At 42.8% G+C, this 24,198-nt stretch overlaps 2 protein-coding genes across 6 annotated transcripts in view; one reads left to right on the top strand and one right to left on the bottom strand.

Moving 5' to 3' along the window:
- SCYL2 (SCY1 like pseudokinase 2) overlaps nucleotides 1-9,792 on the bottom strand; it is a 53,109-nt gene extending 43,317 nt beyond the window's left edge. For all 5 annotated transcript variants that reach the window (XM_054719400.1, XM_054719402.1, XM_054719401.1 and 2 more), the window contains exon 1: nucleotides 9,563-9,792. The gene's annotated coding sequence lies outside the window, so the exon portion shown is untranslated. The remainder of the gene's footprint in view (nucleotides 1-9,562) is intronic.
- DEPDC4 (DEP domain containing 4) lies at nucleotides 1,759-24,080 on the top strand. Its single transcript, XM_054718632.1, is given in 13 exon segments — nucleotides 1,759-1,820; nucleotides 9,200-9,403; nucleotides 9,868-10,000; nucleotides 10,002-10,038; nucleotides 11,289-11,629; nucleotides 11,631-11,701; nucleotides 13,162-13,193; nucleotides 13,196-13,306; nucleotides 15,144-15,213; nucleotides 15,215-15,311; nucleotides 15,610-15,735; nucleotides 19,649-19,727; nucleotides 23,905-24,080. Coding segments are annotated over 13 exon segments (1,539 nt in total).
- Nucleotides 24,081-24,198: the final 118 nt, after the last annotated feature.

The raw sequence follows: 24,198 nt of genomic DNA, 5'->3' as shown, positions 1-24,198 counted from the left end.
GGGGTGTGCAGGAGGCAGCTGATCGATGTTTCTCTCTCATCGATGTTTCTAACTCTCTATCCCTCTCCCTTCCTCTCGGTAAAAAAAAATCAATAAAATATATATATTAAATATCTGTGTTTTCCAATCGTCTTAGGCTCTACAGCAGCGGTTTTCAACCTGTGGGTTGCGACACAGATATTTACATTACGATTCATTAACAGTAGCAAAATTACAGTTATGAAGTAGCAACGAAAATAATTTTATGGTTGGGGGTCACCACAACATGAGGAACTGTATTAAAGGGTCGTGGTTAAAAAGGCTGAGAACCACTGCTTAAGACATACAGTGGTGTAAAGAGTCTGAATCTTCCTTCATACTAAAAACAACCATGTAAAGCTTGAAAGGAGCTAAAAACAGTAGATTTAAATCCAACCATATAAATAATAACATTAAGTATAAATCATTTTAAATTCAAATTAAAAAGCAGATTGTCAAACTAGATTTTTTTTTAAAAAAAAAAAAAGGAAGACCCAACTTATGCTGCTTAGAAGAAACCCACTTTAAAACCACTTTACAAGATGACTTAAAAGTAAAAGAATGTGAAAATATACCAACCTGGTATGGCTATATTAATAGACAGAATAGGCTTGAAGACAAAGAGGGACATTTCATAATGATAAAGTTAATTCATCAAGAAGACATAACAAACCTAACTGTGTACACACTCAATAAGAGAGCTTCAAAATAAATGCAGCAAAAAGTGACAAAACTGAAAGAATAATGAGACAAATCCACAATTATAGTTGGACTAGAAGGCTCCTCACTCAGTAACAGATGGACAGAGAGACCAAGTAGAAATCAGTAAGGGTATAGAAGACCTAAACAACACTATTAAACAATCTGATCTAAAACACTCTACAACAGAATACATTTTCTTTTCATGTATACATGGGACATTCACTAAGACAGACTATATGCTGGGCCATAAAACACACCTCAATATATACTTGTTAGACATTGGGAATATAGATGTAAATGGAAACATATCTGCTCTTTAGGGACTCAGTCCAATAGCAGACTCAGACCTCCAAAATTTTACAGCAACTCACTAGAAGTATGAATGCACAATGTTATTTTATGGGAACACAAAAATGGGCTTAAAAATGAAGTGTTTTTCAGGTAGAAAAAAATGGGAAGGAGCATTCCAGAAAGGATGTGCCAAGACATAAAGGAGAGAAAGACTATGATGTGATCTGAAAACTACAAATAGTCCAGAATGAAAACAAAGGATATTTTCAGAGTTTATATTCAAATTTGAGATGCCTATTCATAATCTAAACAGAATCAACACTAGAGTACACAAGGTAGGAATAGACATGAAAGTTCATCTGGTGAATTATTTAATATTTATTGAGGACCCACTATGTACCTGACACCATGTAAGAAACTGAGAAGAAAGAAGTAAAAGAAAAATAAGTCATGAGAGATCTTACCATCCAATGGGCAAGAGAGAAAGAAGTAAGCCAACCATAGCATTAGCCTAATGTGATAAAATGCTAAAGAATATAGTATATGCACAGTGTTACAGGAACAAAAAGAAGAGGAACAAATGGAAGCAAGTTTCCCCCAAACAGTAATACTAGAGATGTCTTTAAAGGTGAGTAGGAGTGAACTAGATCGTGAATGGTAGAAGTACTGGAGTAATAAACAGTTCAGATAAAAGCTGGAGTATAAGAAGGAAGTATGGGAGAGGAGACTTAGAAAAGTGAGATCGCCATGGGTATCAAAGTAGTAAGAAATCAAGCTATAATAAGCCACAGACGGATTTCAGGCATGAGGTGAGATGATCAATCATTAAGAAGAGTGAATGATATACTCGGGGTGAAAGTAAGGAATATGGCAAGACTAAAGAGAATATCAATATGTATTTCAGAAAAGAGGAAGGGAGGAGAGAGAGAATACAAAGCAAGAATACAAAGAGAAAAGACACTAGGAAATAGGGACTAAGAAGATAGGAAAGAGATGGTGAGTGGACGGGGTGCTAGTTAAATGGATGTTTACTTTATAATTAACTAGAGGCCTGGTGCACAAAATTCATGCATGGAGGGAGAGGGTCCCCTCAGCCCAGCCTGCACCCTCTCCAATCCGGGACATCCCTCTCACAATCCAGGACTTCCCCCCACTCCCGTGCCAGCCTGATCATCTCTAACCACCTCTGCCTGCCAGCCTGATCGCCCCTAACTGCCCCCCGTGCCAGCCTACAGCCTGGTCGCCCCCAACTGCCCTTCTGCCAGCTGGGTCACCCCTCACTGCGCCCCCTGTTGGCCTGGTCACCCCATGCAGCCTGCTGTTGTCCTTTGATCATCTCTCGCTAACCCCCCTGCCAACCTGGTTGCTCCAAGCAGCCTGCTGTTCAGTTGTTACTGTGAGGGCGTCATGACCAATTTGCATATTACCCTTTTATTAGAATAGATATTAAATTTCATTATGTCCTTTAATATATTATACATCAAAATTTAAAAGAGAAGTTGCTGAATTAAGAAAATAGCTATAAGGAAGGGGAAGAAAGGAAAAATTAAGAAACAAGTATGCATCAGAATTAAGAAAACTTACTGGCCAATTAAAGGGAAGGGACAAAACTAGGAATCCCATCAGGTGTCTAATTTCAGAGTCTAGGTGGAGAGTGAAACCATTTACCAAGGCAAGACTTAAAGCAGGCAACTGTCTTTTGTGGGAGGAAGAACTCAATTTTGGATAGATTGAATCTGAGTTGCCTTAATGATTTTCATATGGAGATATCTAATAGGTTTTCAAATATGTGGGCCAAAAACTTAGAAAAAACTTCTTGATTGAAGATCAAAATTCAGGCACCATGACCTTATAAGCAGTGCAGTAGTTAAGACTATGAGCCTGAAAATGGTAACCCAAGGAGACCTAAGAAGAGTATCATGAGAGCAACAGAAAATTAAGGACAGATAAACTGAATGAGTTTGTAAAAAAACATTTTGAATTATCAGCAATAACCTTTTAACATTTAAAAAACCTAGTCTAAATATCTTTTCTTAAACTAAGTGATAGCTTTTCAGATTTTCACTTGATTAATGAATAAAGAAATAAGCTATATTTTCCAAACACAAAGTTATAAATGACAGAAATATATATTCATATAAGCCATTTCCCCTTGTACACCACAAGAATTCACTTGAAATTCAATTATCTTCTCCTCCTAAATCTCAGCCAAAATAAGATTTGAGACAGCTTCAGTATGATCCCAAGATTATACCTTTCTACCATCTGGCTCAGCCATCACTTGGCTTTTAGTAGAACCAGTAGGTGAATCTGTTGTATTACTACATTTTACATGTACCTGATGAAAGGTGGGTTGAGTATTATAGTACCTGATGGCAGGTAGTTTAAAGGAACTGGCAATTCTTTCAGTTCTGCCTACTCATAAACTCTAGACATAGCAAGAATATAGTAGTTAAAATTATATTCATGCTAAAAATATGTCCTGAATTTTCAAGTAACACAAGTGCAAAAAGAGTCTCTTAATTTGCCAAGAAGAAAATACTGAAAAGTAGAACTTGCATTTTTATTAGAAACTAGAGACCTGGTGCACGAAATTCGTGCACGGGGGGAGGGGGGTGTTCCTCAGCCTGACCTGCACCCTCTCCAATCTGGGACCCCTCAAAGGATGTCCTACTGTTGGTTTACAGGGATCGGCCTAAACTGGCAGTCAGACATCCCTCTCACAATCTGGGACTGCTGGCTCCAGCCGCTCACCTGCCTGCCTGCCTGCCTGATTTCCCCTAACCACTCTGCCTGCTGGCCGGCTCGCACCCAACTGCCTCCGCTGCTAGCCTGCTCGCCCCCAAATACGCCCCCCCGCCAGCCTGATCACCTCCAACTGCCCCCCGTGCAAACCTGCTCACCCCCAACTGCCCCCCCCTGCTGGCCTGCTCGCTCCTACCTTCCCTCCCCACTGGCCTGCTCACCCCCAACTGCCCCCCTGCTGGCCTGCTCACTCTAAACTGCCCCCGCTGCTGTCCTGATCACCTCCAACTGACCCCCCACTGACGGCCTGCTCACCCCTAACTGGCCCCCCTGCTAGTCTGCTTACCCCCAACGGCCCCTGCCGTCCCATCCTGGCCTGATGACCCCCCCGCGACCCAAGGTCCCAGCCCCTCCTTTTTTCCTTTTTATTTTTTTTCAGCACCTCCTTGAGTGGAGGCCAGGGCCGGCTGGAAGCAAGTATTGAGGATTTATTTATCTCCTATAATTGAAACTTTGTAGCCTTGCTTCCTCCATTGCCGGGGCAACCCAAGCCTCCTGCTTGCTTCAGCTCCGTGGCTGCCGCCATTTTTGTTGGGACTTGTTTATCTTCTATAATTGAAACTTTGTAGCCTTGAGCAGAGGCCAGGGCCAGCCAGGGCAGGTGGGAAGCTTGGCTTCCTCCATCACCGAGGCAACCCAAGCCTCCTGCTTGCTCCAGCTCTGTGGCCAGTCGCCATCTTGATTGGGTTAATTTACATACTCACTCCTGATTGGCTGGTGGGCGTGACTTGTGGGTGTAGCGGAGTGATGGTTAATTTGAATGTTTCTCTTTTATTAGTGTAGATATTGTAATGCAAATAAAAAGGTTACTGTGATTACATCTGATGATGAAATTATGTTTAGTAACTGTTCATCTCATGGCACCTAACAGAGACTAGACTTTCAATAAGCACAAAATATTACACATTGACTACAAAGAACAATATAAATTAATACAAATGAGCTCAAAATAGTTTGTTTTGTTCCTTAAAGAGGTACCAAGGTCTAAGATTTCTTTCTATGTAAATGTCTAAAAATAAAAGAATATAATTTCACCCTGGCCGGTGTGGCTCAGTTGGTTAACCCTTTGCACGCGCTTACTTTTTTCTTGATTCCTTTATTCTAATGCTAACCGTGTCGAGTCACACTCAACATCCGAGTGCAAAAGGTTAAAGGGTTGTCCCATACACCAAAAGGTAGTAGATTAATTCCTGGTCAGGGCACATACCCAAGTTGCAGGTTCAATCCCTGGTCTTGGATGGGACAGAAGGCAACCAATCGATGTTTCTCTCATACATCAATGTTCTCTCTCTCTCCCCCTCTTCTCTCTCTAAAATCAATAAAATTAGAAAATAATAAAAATTAAAAATAAAAGACTACCACGTCTATAGTAATTTTAATAGTTAAGCATTCATAAATGGAAATTTATAATTTGAAATAAGAATTACATTAACATGACATAAGTACCTTTGGTAAAATGCTTCATAAAATTTGGGGAAATTTTTTATACCTATACTCCCATATGCAGCACTTATCTGTTTATACCTAAAGTAAGATGATCCTGAGAAACATTCTTGAAATACATGTTTTCTTTTTCCTGTGGGAGCATTCAGAGATTAGAAGTTTTAAAAAGATACTTAATAATTTAATGAGATGTTTTTTTGAAAATGGCTACTACCATTCTTTGGCCTATACTAGCACAGAAGTCATGCTTAATCTTACTCAGAAAACAAAGATTATACCAGCTGAGTACAAACATTCTCTTTACAACCACAGGAAGTATCTAATATTATCAGTTGAGCTAGGACAGATTACTTACAGAAGACAAACCCGATTTTAAGAAATAAATATAAATCACTGAAGAGACTTAGCAATGTATTATGAAGTACACATCCATTCAACAAGGAGAAAGAAGTAAAACATTGTTTCCATCACTGCTTACAAACTTAAGACCATTGTGCAATAAAGTTTAAAAAGCAACATGAGAGATCATAAGGAAACATATGCTTAAATATCAAATTAGTAATGTGAACAATAAGTAAGATCTGAGGAGAGGTTATATCCAATTCTTTTTTTTTTTTAATATATTTTATTGATTTTTTTTTTTTTTTTTTTTACAGAGAGGAAGGGAGAGAGATAGAGAGCCAGAAACATCGATGAGAGAGAAACATCGATCAGCCACCTCCTGCACACCTCCTACTAGGGATGTGCCCGCAACTAAGGTACATGCCCTTGACCGGAATCGAACCCGGGACCTTCCAGTCCATAGGCTGATGCTCTATCCACTGAGCCAAACCAGATTCGGCTATATCCAACTCTTTTGAAGGTACTTCCAGACCATGTACCTGGTTTAGTTTTTACTACAGTAAATCGATCATATTGTTTAAATTATTGTAATTTGTTTTTTAATGTAGAAGCACTGGAGTTGCAGATTCTTCGGCTAGAAAAGGCAGAAAGGAATAACTGGGTAGGAAATTTGACTAAGTGACCAAAGACCCTTCCTTGGGTCTACAGTTCTTTCTTGATTTAAGAACATATAAAATCTGAAATATATGGTAGTACAGTATGTGAAAACTGGTATTCATAAAATACTGAAGTGTTGTCTAAGACAAATGGTTTTCAAACTCTACTGAACATCTAATAACATCTAATGACTGAGTACCTTGTTAAACCATATAGATGCTTATATAGTATCTCAAACCTTTCGAATCAGAATTTATAAATGTGCAGTCAGGGCATTTGTATACTGAGCAGCTCCCCCAGGTGATTCTGATGTGCAGTGTGAGAATTAAGTGTTATATAATTCAGTACACAACCTTCAGTGGCAAGAAAGCCTGAGTTCGAAAGCCAGTTCTTTTTTTTTTTTTTTAATATATTTTAATTGATTTCAGAGAAGAAGGGAGAGAGAGAGATAGAAACATCAATGATGAGAGAGAATCGTTGATTGGCTGCCACCTGCATGCCCCCTACTGAGGATTGAGCCTGCAACCGGAGCATGTGCCCTTGACTGGAGTGGAACCTGGGACCCTTCAGTCCGCAGGCTGATGCTCTATCCACTGAGCCAAACCAGCTAGGGCCAAATCCCAGTTCTAATACTTAATACACTGTAACCACCAACTAACCTCCCTAACACTATTTCTAACCTTTTTTTTAAAAAAGGGGGAAAATATCACCCATTCTTCAAGTGATTTCTCTGAGGATTAAAGATGATGAGGCATGTAAAATGTCTACTACAATTCCTGGAATATTTAGGAAGCATTCAATGAATTCATTCATTTAACAAACATTTATTAAGCACTTACACAGTATCAGAAGATGAGGAACATCTCATTAAGTTATTAAGTATTAATAAATATGGCAACTCTGTAATGGTGTTATGAGAACACATAATTAGAAGAATCTATCCTAATCAGGAAAGTCTTCCTGAAGTGAGCTGCATGATGAGTTGGCATTAACTGGATGAAAAGGAAAGGAAATGCATTTCCAAGCAGAGGAAGCTTCATAACCAAAAGCCATGTACCTGAAGCAGAACAGAGTGACTAGGGAAGAAAGGAATGCCACAAAGCACTGTGGAGATGAGGTTGGAAAGTCAGACATAAGGGGACCCAAATAGGCTGTTAAGAACTTTAGTTTCTTTTATAAACAATGATGAAAAGTCACTGAAAGAGACATATTGGAGACAATATGATTAGATCTATATTTTTAAAACGTCACTCAGTATGGGGTGGAAACCTAGAAGGAGGCACCGTAAATGCAGCTAGACCATAATTAGGTGGCTAGTGATGAGAGATGATCGTGGCTGGAACTAGTGGCGAAGATGAAGACAGACAGATATTCAAGAAGCACAATCAACAGGACTTAATGAGAGATTGATAATGAGGCACAAGAAAGAGGAAGCTGTCACACTTCTCCTCTTATAGAAAACTAGAGGTCTGGTGCATGACATTCATGCACTGGAGGGGGGGGGCACATCCCTCAGCCCAGCCAGCTTGTGCCCTTTCACAGTCTGGGAGCCCTCAGGGTATGTCCAACTGACAGCTTAGGCCCACAGGGAGCGGGCCTAAGCCGTCAGTCGGACATCCTTAGCACACTGCCAAGGAGGCCGGCTGATGTGCTCGCCAGCTCATCAGCTCGTCAGCCCAGCTTGTGGCTGAGAGGCGCTCCCCCTGTGGGAGCGTACTAACCACCAGAGGGCAGCGCCTGATTGAGCATCTGCCCCCTGGTGGTCAGTGCACATCATAGCGACCAGTCATTCCTCAGATGGGTCTATTTGCATATTACCCTTTTATTATATAGGAGGATTATATAGGATGATAGATGATGAAGCCAGTCACTTGAGTTAAACACAATAAGAGGGCCTATTTTTTTTTGGGGGGGGGAGGTTAAAATCATGAATTTCAAACATGTGATCATGACTAAGTTATTCACGATTATAGGGTTATTTGTACAGAAATATTCTGTTGTATGGAAGTATAATGTGCTTGTATTTATTTTATTGGTTGTTTGTGGGTCTTAGAGACAAAAGAATAGGTTTCTGAGGTTTCTGCATATGTGTAAAGTGGATCTAAAAGAATTAAGGTCCTCGCCTTTCTTAGGTTCCTTTCTTTTACACAATGCCCCAGAAGCGTCTTTTAAGAGTACAGTTTAATAGTGATAAGAATTTTACCTATACTCAGCTGATAAATCATTTTTAAATTTAAAAAAAATTAACATTCATACTAAAGAATAAGACAGGAAGCCAAACAAAAGCACCTGCAAAGTTCAAAACGTAGCTTCAAGCACCTGACTTTCAAACCATTACCAGAGCATGAGGGGGTTTTACAGGGACAGGCTGTAAAACTATGTTAATGTTCCAGAATGGAGAGGCACATGAATCCAATTTGTAAAACAAATCATCATACAGACAATACCTGAATTTGATCTACAAAAAAAAAAAAAAAAAGCTTGCAACTTAAAAAAAACACACACACACAAAAAAAAAACAGCTTGCAATTTACAACTGTTAAGTCACTACTGCCTTTAAGTCGCTTAAGTCTGGAGCCTCATGAAACCTGTTCCAGGAGCTGACTTGACAGCACTGGTCTCCTTAATTGCTAATCATAGGTATGTATTCATTCGTATCGCAAGAAGTTTTTGCAAGCTTTATCGGTCTAAACCGCCCTCCATCCTTTCTGTCCCGCTTAGAAAAACCTCGAGTGGACGGCGTTTTTTAGTCTTAACAAAACACCTGCCCCACCCACCTCAAGCACAATAACCTTCCGTTCCAGAACCGGAGCCACTGTCAGAAAAGGACGCCGGGCGCTGGGGCCCTGGGGGGGTGACCCCGGTGATCAGAGAGGCGGACCCCAGCACCGAGGGGAGCTGCCTCCTCCAGTCCCCAAAGGAGTGTCCAATTTCCCAAAAGGGAACCAAGACTTCGCCGACGGAAACCCGAGCTCCCGAGCCGGAGCGGGGAGCTCTCCCGGCGGCAGACAGCTCCAGCCGCGGTCTCCCGTCGCTTCCAGGCCTCGTCCGGGGGCTCGGGCCTCTCGGACCCGCTCCCCGAGCTCCACTGCGCGCGGGCGCCCACCGCCCGGCCAGCCTGGCCAGCCCGGCCCTCGGCCCGCAGGCCCGTCACCTAGCAACAGCCGCCAGCACCGGGGGTCTGGGGAGGCCTAGCCCGGGCGCGGGTCCTCCCCCATTTCCCCGTCGCGGGCCTTGGAAGCCCATGCGGAGCCCGGCCGGTGAGGGAGGTCACTCGGTGCCCGGGGGGGGGGCGGTCACTCACCTCTTCTCTTCTCCCGGGAGGGGCGGTGCTGGGCTCGTCTCCCCTGCCCTGACGAACGCCTCCAGGTGGCTCCGGCTCGGCTTCGGCGGAAGCAGCCAGCTCACTCCATAGCCTCCTCCACCCGCGCGCCCTCACAGGCTGGAGCCGGAGGAGGGAAGGGGGAGGGGAGGGGAGGGACTGGGGAGAAAGTAAGGGAGAGGGAAGGAGACCCAGAGACCGGCCGGCCAGGGCATTACGTCACTTCCCGCTGGTCCGGAAGGGGCGGGGGGCGGGGGCTACCTTGGTCTCCGCCCCCCGAGGATCAGGTGGGGGCGGGGCTTCGGGCCGGGGGCGGGGCCGGCGCGAGAGCGAATGGCGGTTCTTTCGACTCCGCGGTTTCGTAGCCTTGGCAGCCAGAGCGAGCTTTCCGGCCCCGGGCCGAGCGGGTCCGCGTTTCGTAAGCCGTGGAAGTGGCTTCTGCCGGAAAAGGAGGACAGGTACCCTAACCAAACATTAGGCTCTAGGGGAGGGTGGCTGAGGGGAGCGGTTGGTTTGGCCCTTTGCACCTCAGGTTTCTGGGGGCCGCCCCCTTCCCGGGCCCGCCCCTTCCCTGGCCCCGCCCCTTCCCTGGCCCCGCCCCTTCCCTGTGCTCCTGCCCTCTCTGGTCTGGACTAAGATCCGACCTTGATGGAGCTTTCCGAACTACCCTCTTTGGGAAGTCCAGGAAAGCAGTGATTTTCAAACTTTAATGTGCACACGAGTCATTTGGGGATTTTTGTTAAAACGCAGTCTGTGGATTCAGGAATAGCCTGATAATCTGCGTTTCCTGTAAGTGCTGTTGCCAATGCTGTTGGTCCACTTGCTGCACTTAGAACTACCAGGGGTTGAAGTACTAGATGGCAAGTTCCTTGAGCACAAGTTCCTATTTCTTCCAGCCCACGTGTTTAATGACGGTTCAAGGCAGATGGTCCATTGGAAAATATCATTGTCTCCACCACTCACAGACTTTTCACCTTCTCCACCCCACTCCAACCCTACCCCATCCATCACACCCAAACTTGGTGCAATCTTAGTAAATATTGTATAGTTTACATAAGATTGGAGGAGTAGAAACTTAACAATGGCAGCAGATATGCCATAAAAAAAAAAAAAAAAAGCATAAGGTTGTCCTAGCAGGTTTCTCAATGGTTAGAGCATCAGCCCAGGGACTGAAGAATCATGGGTTCAATTGTGGTCAAGGGTATGTACCTCAGTTGCAGGCCCCATCCGTATCGTGGGGGAGGAAACCAATCGATGTGTCTCTCGCACATCCATGTTTCTCTCTCTCTCCCCGCCTCCCTTCCACTCTATCCAGAATCAATGGAAAAAATAGCCTGGGTCAGGGGGAGCAGAAGAATACCCTTGGGTGAGGATTAACAACAACAACAAAAAAGCATAAGGTTGCCCTGGCCTGGTGGTTCAGTTGGTTGGAGCATTATCCCTTTACGCCAAAAGATTGTAGGTTCCATTCCCAGTCAGGGCACACACCTTAGGTTGTGGGTTCCATCACCAGTCCAGGCGAATATAGGAGGCAACCAGTCAATGTTTCTTTCTCCTCTCTCTCTCCCTTCCTCTCTCTCTAAAGTCAATAAAAACATGTCCTCAGGTGAGGATTTAAAAGAAGCATAGGTGTCAAAACTGAAAAACTTATTTTAATAATTTTGTGTAATTTATGTGTTTGGTTTTTTTGTTTTGTTTCAATTTTCAGGATGTTCTGGTCCTTTTCAAGCTACTCAGCTATAGGATGATATTATTCATTCCCTTCAGACTCAAGTGGAAATAAAAAGAAGGAGGCATCATTTACGAACATACAAAGACTGTTTTACTGGTTCTGATGCTTTTGGTGTAGTATTAAGTCATCTTATGCAAAATATGTGCCTAAGTAGTAATGATCTCTCTCGTCTTAAAGGAGTTCATCTTTGCCAAGTTCTAATGAACCATAAGGTATTTCAACTAGTAGGAGTGAAGCTATTCAAAAATGAGAAGGAATTGGAATTTGAAGATTCAAACAATAGACTCCATAGGTTTCTAGGCAATAAATCATCTTATGTTTTTTTGTGAAAGAAAAAAGGATGCTGAGAATGGATTAACAGATAAAATAAATGCAAAGAAATCTTTAAGGTTAGTGTTAATCGAAATACTGTATTGTATTTAGATTATGGCAGAACAGTTGTCATTGAGCTAAAATTGAATATTATGCTTTCAGAATTTTTCAGAAGTCAATAAAAGAAATAACTGTGTAAAAATTCAGCATTTCAGCATTTGCTCTAAAACTGTGGTGGAGGACATTAGCACAAATTTTGCAGAATTTATACCAGGAAAAACTTTATATCCTGTGATGAATTGTATGTTTCCTAATTTTGAAAAATGACTTACCCAAAGTAAAAAAAAAGGCAAGGTTTCTGGAAACTCTGTGCAAAAATTTTCTATCATAGTAACAATGTTCACCTTATAATTATTCTTTATAATATATTTTTCTCTATTTACAACCCTAATCTGTCCTCTTTTGGTGAAATTCTATTATCTAATAACTAAATAATAGAGGCCCAGTGCACGAATTTGGTGGGGTCCGGCTGGTCCTGTGGATTAGGGCCGGGCCTGTTGGGAGGAAGAGACGGCAGGAGGTTGGCCTGCCGGCCCGCCCCAATCGGGGCCCAATCAGGGCCAGGCTGGCTGGGGGGAGAGGCCTCGGGTGATTGGCCAGAGGGCCCCACCCCTAATTGGGGTGGAGGGGCCAATTGGGGGCGGGGCCAGCTGTGGGGAGGGTCTGTGGGCTGTGGGTCCGCCAGCCCCACCCATGATTGGTTGGAGGGGCTGATCAGGGGCAGAGCTGGCTGGGGGGAGGGGCCACAGGCCAATAGAGATGGTGGGGGCTGATGGGGTGGGGCTGGCTGGGGGGAGGGGCTGTCAGTGGTGGGCCAGCCGGTCCAACCCCAGAATGGGGTTGGGAGGCCAATCAGGGGCCAGCAGCCTGCAGGAGGGGCCATGGGTGGTTGGCCACCAGCCCTGCCCCTGATCAGAGTGGGGGGGAGTTAATTGGGGGTGGAGCTGGCTGGGGGGGAGGGGCCACAGGCTATTGGCCGGCAGGCCATCCCCTGATGGGGTGAGGGTCTAATTGGGGGTGGGGCCAGGGGGAGTGGGGGGGACTGCAGGAGGTGGGCTGGCCAGCCCCGCCCCCTATTGCAGTGGGGGGGTGCAATCAGGGGCGGGGCCGGCTGAGTGGGGGGGATGGGGGGAGGGCGGAGTTGGCTGCCACCCTGCCCTTGATTGGGGTGGGAGAGGCCAATCAGGGGCGAGGCCAACTGGGGGGAGGGGCCGAGGGAGGTTGGCCAGCTGGCCCCAGCCCCCAATCCGCTGGTTTGCTGGCTGCAGTGGGCGTCAAAGGGACCAGTCATTCCAGTTGTTATGGTGTTCAGGTGGCTGGCTTTTTATATATATAGATTTTATTACTTGTGTCTTTTATTGTAAGCTGCCTGAGATCTTTTTTGGAACTAGGGAATATATGATTAAGTTTAATAAATTGTTATTTGAAAATTTGGTCCTGTATATAATGAAAAATTTCACATATTATTTCTTAACAGACCAGAAGATGAAATAATTTCAAATCCTCTAGCACAGAAATTGGTGAGAAAAGAATTAAGGAACTTATTCATGCAAAGAGTGGGAATCTGGCTTTACCTCCAAATATCACAGTTGACAAACCTGTTCTCCCGCTTTCAAAAGAAGGTAATTGGTTTTCATTATTTTTTTTCAGAAGTTTGTAATGAAAAACTGACTTTTAAAAAAATAAACTTTGTTTTTTAGAACAGGTTTAGGCTCACAAAAACTGAGCAGAATGTATAGAGCGTTCCCATATACTCCTGCCCCACAGGCACACAGCCTTCCTCACTGTCAGCATCCTGCACCAGAATGGTTGTTACAATCCATGGAACTATAGTGATAGATCATTGTCAAGCCCATAGTTTACATTAATGTTCACTCTTGGTGTGTATTCTAGGGGCTTTGACAAATATATAATGACATGTATCTACCATTATAGTATCACACAGAAAAATCCTCTATGCTTCACCTGTTCCTCCCTCCCCTCCCCCAAACCCCTGGCAACCACTGATCTTTTTACTGTCTCCAAGAACTGACTTTTCAGATATAATAAAAGTAGTGTGTTTGGCATATTGACTCACTATTCTCTTCCCTGTAAAAGTTTCCTTCTACATAGCAATTACGTCAAACAAGACAAGTGAGGCAACTTAGATCCAATAACATTTAGTTTATTTTTTGCAACCATAATCAGATTAACCAAAGGTGCTATACTCTACACTACCAGTCCTTATTCTTTTTAATCCAATACCATCTTCTAATGAACGTATCCTCTGTCCATTGTGTAAGCCCCTCCTAAACATCTCCCTGCCATTTGCCTTTCAAAACAAACTAAGCTACCTCTTGCTTTACTCCTCTTGACTATATACTTCATCGACTTGTGGTTTTCTCCTTTTTATGTCACTGACAGTGGAAAGAAGAGCCCCATACCCAGGGCAATTAAGAGGAATGCATACACAATTCATTAGCGGTTAAACCCTTTACTACATTTGGTCAAACCATGAGAGAAGCAAGACGAGCATTGTTTGCACCCTGGAGGAGCAAAGGCTGTCAACAAGTTAGGAAAAGTGTGATGAGGGAAATACAGGGTGCCCGAAGAAGGGGTGCAGAGCAAGCATGTCAATGAACTTTGATCTGTGCTCTCTATTTTCTCTCATTTTGTACACATACACACACATTAATTCCAAGTTGATATGTAAGACTGTGTGGGAATGTATAAGATATGAGCACTAAATAAGTCAAAACAAGGGAGACAGTATTAAGAAAACTTACAATAACCTGGGGGTTGGTAAGATGGCAGATGAGGTTAAGGGGGAATTAACCTCACTGCACGCTGAGTGGGCAGTCCACTGAGCCAAACCGGTTTCGGCTGTCCCTTACTCTTGATTGGAGCTTAGGCTCACAGTCCTTAGCGATTGGCTAGCATAATAAAACTTTTTAAAGGTACAAATTGAATAAATGTTATATGTTATATGAGTATAACATTTTAATATTTTCTTCTGTGGTGTCAAGGTACTGCATGGAGTCTTTTTTCACTTCACTAATGTTGCCTGCCATGTAAATTGTACCATCCAATATAACTAATGCACTATAGAACATTATATCAAAGGTAATTATATCACAGGGACAGTCTAAGAAACATATTTTGATATAATACAGGATTAGAAAACTGTGGTATTTAGTGACCTTTTAGCAAAATAAAAATTGAGTGACATAGTATCGCAACTTTTTTAGCTATGTAGGTGGCTATATAATTCCATGTTGAAAACAAAATACAGTTTGATAATGCTGGATGTAATTACACAGGTGTTTGGCATATATAGAATTATATTAAATAATTTCCTGTATGTTTGAAATATTTCATAACAAAAACTTTTAAGTTGTAAAAAAGAATCCACAAGTCAAATACAGCATCATAGCATTTTAATTGGCTACTAAATTCTATAATCTCCATTTTTCGTCCCAGTCTTTGTCATCTTGGTAACTCATGTAACAGAAAGTGAGATAAGAACTGAAACACTGGAGGCAACACAACTCTAAGATTGTTGTTGCCAACAATAGAGAAGAATTAGGACGGCTACTTACTTTTATGGCTATTGCATCAGAGCCTAATGCCTACACGTTACAAAAACAGGTAACAAAATATAACAATGTGACAGTTTGGGGCTATTATTTTAAAAAGTGTTCAGACGGACAACAGTGTAGTGATTGCTGGGGTGAGAGGGGAGAGAGGTGATGGGGGAAGGTAAAGGAGGGATAAATGGTCATGGATGGAGACTTGACTGGGTGGTAAACACAATACAGTGTACAGATGATGTGTTGTGGAATTGTGCGCCTGAAACATGTATAACTTCGTTAACCAATGTCATCCCAATAAATTCAATAAAAAGAAAAAATAACTGTTCGAGATAATGTAATCTTTCTGTTTACAGTATGATAATAAAACGGTTGTCCTGAAAACTCTTGCCAAAGCAGTTTTTCAAACCAAATCATTATCAAAAGTACGGGCAGAACAACTCATCTGGTTTCTACTGGAATATCACTCTGAGCTCTTCAAGGTATCTCTGGCATTTTGCCTGGGCACATTTAGTACCAAGCTATTTCTGTTAAGCAAAAAAGGCAAGTAATTCACTTAATAAATAATCTATTAAGTGCCTGTAATGTGCAAAGTTTGAAGGAATGCTCTCTTCCCCTACCCACTAAAGAGAAGGAAGCCGACTTAATGTCAATATTTGAAAATATATTAATTCCTTCAACCCATTTCTGCTGCATTACTATGTGCCAGGCACTGTTTTATTTAGGCACTTAGAATACATCAGCAAACAAAACACGAAGATGAGGATCCTTGAGAAGCTTATATCCAGGTGAGCATGACAGACAATAAAAAAGTACACACAATCATCAAGTCAAGTCTTATAGTTTGATAGGGGGCAATAATGCAATAGAAAGAGGAAAAAAGAGCAGGTTCAGAGGACTTATGGGTGCTAGAGTGGGGATGACTGGAGACTTATAGTATTAAACAGGGTGGCCAAGATTGGGCTCAATGAGAGAGTAAAATTTGAGCAAAGACTGGAAGAGAGAGAGAGTCAACCAAATGACTGCGGGGGTGGGAGTCGTGGTTTGGGGGAGAGAGATTGGGTCCTAGAGCAGAGGCCCTGGGGGAGGCTGAAGTGGTGAAGTGGTGAGCAGAATGGAGGGTAGTATGAGATGAGGTCAGAGATGTGGGGGCCCTTGTAGGCCATCGGAGAGACTTTGCTCCTCCTTGGAATAAAATGGGGAATCACTGGAGGGTTTGAGCAAAAACAGTGGCCTGATATGACTGACATTTATAAAGATAGACTAGAGGCCCGGTGCATGAAATTCGTGCATGGGGGGGGGTGTCCCTCAGCACAGCCTGCACCCTCTCCAATCTGGGTTCGGGCCTAAATGGGCAGTCAGACATCCCTCTCACAATCCAGGACTGCTGGCTCCCAACTGCTCACCTTCCTGCCTTCCTGATTGCCCCTAACCGCTTCTGCCTGCCAGCTTGATCACTCCCTAACCACTCCCCTGCCAGCCTGATTGATGCCTAACTGCTCCCCTGCCAGCCTGATGGCCCCTAACTGCCCTCCCCTGCAGGCCTGGGTCCCCACCCCCCCCAAATGCCCATCTCTGCAGGCCTGGTCACTCCCAACTTCCCTCCTCTGCCGGCCTGGTCACCCCTAACTGCCCTCCCCTGCAGGCTTGATCGCCCACAACTGCCCTCCCTTGCAGGCCTGGTCACTCCCAACTGCCCTCCCCTGCTGGCCGTCTTGTGGTGGCCATCTTGTGTCCACATGGGGGCAGCCAATCTTGTGTGTTGGAGTGATGGTCAATTTGCATATTACTCTTTTATTAGATAGGCTGTGGCTTTTGTGTTGAGAATAGATTGTTGAGAGGCAAGGGTAAAAGCAGGAACATCTTTCAGCAGACTGTTGTAATAATCTGGGCAAGAGATATAGTGACTTGAAACAGGGGTAACAATAGAATTAGTAAAATGTGGTCAGATTCACAAAATATATCAAGAAAATGATTGTTTTTTAGCCTCACTACTATATTTTAGTACTGACAGTGGTACTTTTAGTGGTATTTCTCCAAAGCCTGTACAAAAAAATTGTTTCCTTCAGTTTTTTTGCTTAAAAATTTTGTCTCATGTCCTAAGAAATAAACATTGGTTCAAATTTTGTAGTTCTGTCAACCTGAACTGAAGTTTCTTTTCTATTATTTCAGAGAAAAAGGTGGTAATTAGAATATACAAGAGATAGTCCCCATATTATGAATTTTGAATGAAATATATTCTGGAAACTCATTTGTAAGTCAGTTGTTATGTATATAGTTGTTTTTTTGTTTGTTTGTTTTTATCAAAATCCTATATAATAAAAGGCTAATATGCAAATTGACCAAACTGTGAAACGGTTGCTATGACACTCACTGACCACCAGGGGCAGGGACAGACACTCAATGCAGGAGCTGCCCCCTGGTGGTCAGTACGCTCCCACAGGGGGAGCGCCGCTCAGCCAGAAACCCTGAGCCAGGCTCATGGCTGGCAAGCTTAGCAGCACAGGGGCGGCAGCGCTAAGGACCCCTTGGGGGATGTCCACCTGCCAGCTTAGGCCCACTCCCTTGCAAGAGGGCACAGGCCAGGCTGAGGGATCCCTCCCCCCCCCCCCAAATGCACAAATGTCATGCACTGGGCCTCTAGTATATAATAAATGGCATGGCTGGTGTGGCTCAGGGGTTGAGCGTTGGCCTATGAACCAGGAGATCATGTTCAATTCTGGTCAGGGCACATGCCCAGGTTGTGATTCTCAATAGGGGGTGTGCAGGAGGCAGCGGATTAATGATTCTGTCATCATTGATGTTTCTATCTCTCTCCCTGTCCCTTCCTCTCTGAAATCAATAAAAATATTATATATTTCATTTCATATATTTATTTATTTCATATATATATGAAATAAATGGAGGTTGAAATAAATGGAGGTTGGACAGCCCAGGTTACATAAATGTTTAATTCTACAATCACTAAATCAAAACTCATGTCTATAGTTTACTTGTAAAATGGGTCCCAGATTTCAACTAGGAATTTAGAAAGAACATTTCCTCTCCCTCTTCCTTAGCACTTAGCCTCTCCACTTTCTTTTTTTCTCATCCTGCCTATTCCTCTGGGTAAATGAATTCTCCTCTTTCCTACATACAGGCAAGAAATTAGAAAGGATTTTTTCATTTTTTGACCTTCCCTTCATGTTAAGAGTGAACAGTATTATAATGAAACATAACTGGCTTAAATTTTGCAGCAGGCCACAAAGGAGAAAAGGAATTGACGTGGACTGAAGGAAGTGCGGATGTGGGATTCAGGAAGCAGGGAGAAGCCCTCTCATGACTGGTTTCTGGAGATTAGGGCAGGAGGTATTTCAGGGAGGCTGAGATGGCGGCATTTATAATGGAGGCTCTCAAATGTGCCAAGTTTTTTCCTGTTACGGGGCTTTTTCTATGCTGTCTACTGTCTGTCTGGAACATTTTTCTCCCAAATCTTCTTATGGCTCACTCCTTCCCATCTGTTCAGGCTTCTGCTTACAATGTTACTCTCAGCAGAAGCCCTTCCCAAGTAGGATGGCTACCCATCGTCTTCACTCTGGCCTGTTACCCTGCTTCATGCTTACTCAATGGCACTATCACTACTTGAAAACAGATTATGTATTTGCTGATTTTTTAATTTTTTTGTGGTTTTGGTTGTGTGTTTTTTATTATTTGCAGGTTTTTTTTTTTTAAATTATCTTTCTCTTCAATGAGAATGTAAGCTCCAAGAATTCAGAAACTTGATGTTTGTCACCTAGAACATAGCAATCACTCACTAAATTTTTATAGAATGACAGAATGAATTGATGACAGCTTCATGACTCGAAATTGGCAAGAGTATAGAAGCTAATGTAAAGGCAGCCTGGGGTCCAGGATGAAGAAGCTGTGTAGACACGAGGTTCAGCATTGGTAGGTGTAGGGATGCCCGCTGTAGCAATATTAGCTGAGGGGATACATGTTATAGTCTGGGACTACCTTTGTGTGACCAAAACCCGGAAAAGGAGCATTTACCCATTTTAAGATAATAATGTTTTCATGTATTTTAGAGCTACTATTTACATACTTACCATGTAATTACAATGTAAGATAATTTAGATCAGGGATACTATAGAACCATAATTTTTTATAGAACATTACACTAATGACTGTTTAACCTAGTTTCAGATGTAGTTCACACATGAAAGTAGACAACTGTAAGAATTCTAAAAAAATTTCAAGAATTCATACCTTTTATAATTCAGAGGTCTGCTGCCCACCCCTTCTCCCCAGCTGGAATCTTTTCCCCACTCATTGGTCAAACCATTAAGTTTTTATCTATGTTTCTGGATAGAAAAAAAAAATCATATTAAATATTTGAAAATCCCTGTTTTCATGCAGACACCAGTTACTTTATTGGACCTGGTTAGGAAGAAACTGAAGAAGCTTCTGCATGGAGAAGATCCAGATGCCGTATCAGGTATTGATTCACACTTGTTCCTTTTTTTATCAACGACAGTTATAGCCAAGTAAGTTGGGAGGGACCGAGTATGTAATAAATATATAATGTTATACAAGGTGGGTACATTCAGACTACTTGTTAATATCTAGGTTTTTTTGTTTGTTTGTTTGGAAGCGCTTGGTTACCTTTCTTCTAAAAAGGTGAACACTTTCTCTCATTCTGCTCCCAAGTCTCACCTTCCCTTCAGCATATCACCCACTGCTGCTTCCAGGCTCCTGCTCTCTCTGTTGTCTCCTTTTCTGACTCTGAGTCTTCCTATTGTTGTTCATTCTCTCTCCCCCTCCCTCCTCTCTTTTAGGAAATGACCTAATTTTACAGAGGAGGAGCCTGGCCAGCAGTTGAGTAGGCTCCATGATTTTTTTCACTCAGTGTCTTCTGGAAGTTCAGCTGATTCCCTAATTTAGGATTTCTTTAAACTAAAAAAATAGTTTTAATGCAAATTTCCGAAGATTGTCATTCGAGAGACAAAATAGCATAATTGCCATAACTGGGTTATCAGGGCCAAATTGCCTGGGCAAGTCCTTTAACCTCTTTATGCCTCAGCTTCCTCGCCTATGAAATGGGAAAAATAATAGCAACTACTTCATAGTTTTATAACTACTTCATAGGGTAGTTATAAAATACTTAATATTTAAATTAATAATATATTATAAACTATAACTATTAAATACCACTAATGTTTAATATTAGTTGACACTAATGTTGAGCCTACTATGTGTCAGGCACTAACATGGATTTATGAAATTATTTATTCTACACAATAATCTATGTAGGTATTATTATTATCCCATTTTTATAAATAAGATAACTGAAGCTTAGAGAGGTTAAGTAACTTGGCCAACTAGTTAACATTTTATTCCTTTAAAAGATGTTTTCTAAGGCATTCTAATTTTTAGAAAAAAACATTCAGAGTAGGGCATACATTTATTTGCCTGAGCTACTGGGATTTCTCAGCTATTTTCTCTCATGTTCTCTTTTCCCCATATCTGAGTTTCTTACCAAGTAATTGATTACTTGAAATTCATCAGTTGATGTAAAATGCTCCTGATATCAAATATTTATCCATTCAATTATTCACCAAAGATTTTTTTAAATATTTACTACATGTCAGACTTTGTATACGCACCAAAAAATACTAAGATATGTAAGATAATGTCTCTGCTTGCAATAAGCTCATGTTCCAATGCTCAAAGTGACTAGCACATAGACGTTTAATATTTGGTGAATAAATTCAGTGGAAGAATTCATGTATGAGAGAGACAACCATTATAAAGCAATCTATACTAATAAAAGGGTAATATGCTAATTAGACAAGATAGACCAGACGTCTTCCAGACATCATTCCGGACATCCTTCCTGACAAAGCCAGGGGCATGGCCAGCCTGCACACCACTGTGGCCCCTCGCCCACGCCGGCCCTGCCCCCTAGCAGGGACCCCCACCCCGATCAGGGGCAGGGCTGGCCTGCAAACCCCACGACCCCCCCACCCATGCACTAGCCCTCTATCCTATATAATAAAAGGGTAATATGCAAATTGACCCTAACGGCAGAACGACCAGAACAACCGCTGGACCAGTCACTATGAGGCACACTGGCCACCTGTTGGTCCCTTTCCCTGGCCAGAAGGCTCCGATCGCCTGATGGCCACCCATGGTCAGGGTAGGGCCTGTGAGCAGGCAGGAACAGCCGACCTCTGGGTCCCATCCCCTGGCCGTCAGGCTCCGATCACCTGATGGCAAATGAGGAACCGGGGGTGGGTGGCAGCGGGGGGCGGGGCCAGCTTTGGCAGCTGGGGAAGATGGCCCTGGTCGCAGGCCGGGCCTAGAGAATGTACCCGTGCACAAATTTCGTGTGGCGGGCCTCTAGCCTATATATATAAAAGGTTAATATGCAAAGTGTCCCCTCGGGAGTTCAACCAGGAGAACGGGAGTTCAATCACTTGCTATGACATGCGCTGACCACCAGGGGGTGGAGCAGGACATGGCGGGCAACCAGCAGTGGCAGTGGGGTGCTGAGGGAGAGAAGGAGGCAAAGAGGCGGAGAGGTAGGGGGGAACTGCGTGGTGGAGGTACGCGGGTGGCAAGGGAAGGAGGAGGCAGGGAGGTGGGGAACTGGATCGGCCCTGATTGCCAGCCAGGCCTAGGGACCCTACCCATGCACAAATTTTGTGCACCAGGCCTCTAGTCATAATATAATAGGGATGTGTACGAGCCAGAGGAGGTTATGGAAGACTGGAGGAGGAGAATTTACCTGATCTCATTTGAGGAGATCAGGCTAGGCTTGTGGAAGCGATAATGCCTACTAGGAATCTTAAAGAATTAGTAAATATTAGCTAAACCAAAAAAGCAGTGAAGGATATTCTGGACAGAAGGAACATTGTGAGCAAAAATAAGTAAGTGCTAGAAACTGCAGCCAAAGGGTTGCCAGGAATTGAAACTAGAGAAACAGGCAGATGTCAGGTTATGAAGGACCTTATTTAGCAACCATGGAATTCACTAGGCATTTGGGAGACGTCAAAAGTTATTTTTAAGAAAGTGATATGGCTAGATTTGTATTTTAGATAGAGCATGCGTAGCTGCCGTTTGGAGACAAGCTGGACAGGGGCACTGGAGGCAGGGTTCTTAAATAGGAGGCTACAGTGCTCCAAGTGAGAAATTGCATAGGCCTGTACTGTGGCAGCGGAAAGAGGGACGAAGAGGAGGGTACAGGTTTGAGGTATAGGTGACTCATAGGTGACTCTCAAGTTTCCAGGTGGGGTGACTGCCACCGATTCAGATAGAAAAACAGGAAGAGGAACACATTTAGGGAGATGATTGAATCCGTTTTGGTCTTTTGATACATGTGGGACATACTGGTCAAGATTTTCAGCAGGGAAGCTGGATGTGCAATTTTGAAGCTCAGGGAAGAAATAGGAGCTAGAATTAAATGATTGGGAGCATGTGGAGATTGAGGCTGTTTAGAGTATATTGAGTAAAATAAGAGGTCCAAGGATAAAACATTAAGGGACACTAATGGTCAAAGGGTAAGTTAATAGGAATCTATCAATGAGACAGAAGTGAAATGTTAGGAGGGGAATTAGGTGAAGTTGTACTCATTAAGCCAAGGAAATACATGATTTTAAGAAGGATTCCATTTTAAGGTGGTGATTTTAAGGTGGCAGAAAGTTAGGACTGCCACTGACCATGTGGAGCCAATTAATAAGAGGTGATTTAGTAACTTGTATTTTTAAGTAGACTTGTATGCTTTTCTCCTGCTAATCTGTCTTTGTCAGTTTACTTTTCAGGCCCAGCCAGGGGCCCAAAGAGGAAAACATTTTTTCTACCCAACACTTCCAGTTCATTAGCCATGTCACTTCAATTCCTTATATTCCTCTAGAAACTGGGGGAGTAGTTCCTCACTGCTTCTTATACTGCATGGGTTTTTTGGAGATCAAAATAATGTATGTAAAATAAAAGTGTTTTTGCTAAATATAGAGCACTTGTGAAGATACAGTATTATTATTCTGAAGCAAAATATGAGTATACTGAGCTTTCCACACCCCACCTTTCCCATCTCCCTCCTCCTTCCCCCACCCCCAAGGCACCTTACCTTTACCCTTCTCTCTCCTAAGCTCCAAGGGTCCTTCTTTTGCCTCTGAGACTTGTTTCCTGAGCCCATTTCTTCTACCACTCACTTCTCCTACCTCTGTGACTTTCTAAATAAACTTTCTTTTATTTAAAAAAATTGAGTATAGTAAGTACAATTATCTACAATATTTGGGGGGGGGGGGAATCTAGAATAAGGCCAGTTTGAGTAAATACTTTTTTTGTTTTGTTTTTAACTTGCTTCTCCTATTGTACTTTTCTTTTTAATTTTAGTAATACATATGTCTCCTTTTTTTTTTTTCCAATTGACCTTCCACCAGCCTCTCCTCCCCGCCCCCCACCCCACACATGCCCTTACCCCCCTCCCAGTGTCTTGCGTCTGTTGGTTGTGCTTATATGCTTGATCTCTTACCCCTCCACAATCCTCCCCTACCTTCCCACTGTCATTTGACAGTCTGTTCGATGCTTCTTTGCCTCTGTCTATTTTTGTTCAACAGTTTGTAATGTTCTTTATTATCCATAAATGAATGAGATCATGGACTTTTTTTAAGGCTTCACATTTTGCCAACGCCTGACATACAAGGAATTTGAAAAACACAAGGAAATGACAACTCAGTATCTTCACCAGTTGGCTCTTGAGATTACTAGTAACCCCAGTATCTCTTTGAAACAAAGAAAGAAATTAATTAAGGAATTTCAAAAACACCATCCAGAAGCTTTGCATTAACATTTCTGTGGCAAAAAACTACCATTTGTGAATGTAAACAAATCTCTGGGGGTTTCCTCAAACTACCACACTGACACCTCAGGGACAGAATAGATTCCAAGTGTAACCGTGCATAAAA

This window comes from Eptesicus fuscus, chromosome 7 (assembly GCF_027574615.1).
Source record: "Eptesicus fuscus isolate TK198812 chromosome 7, DD_ASM_mEF_20220401, whole genome shotgun sequence".
NCBI lineage: Eukaryota > Metazoa > Chordata > Mammalia > Chiroptera > Vespertilionidae > Eptesicus > Eptesicus fuscus.
The sequence above is the reverse complement of the archived record's forward strand: the minus strand, read 5'-3'. Positions and strand labels throughout refer to the sequence as shown.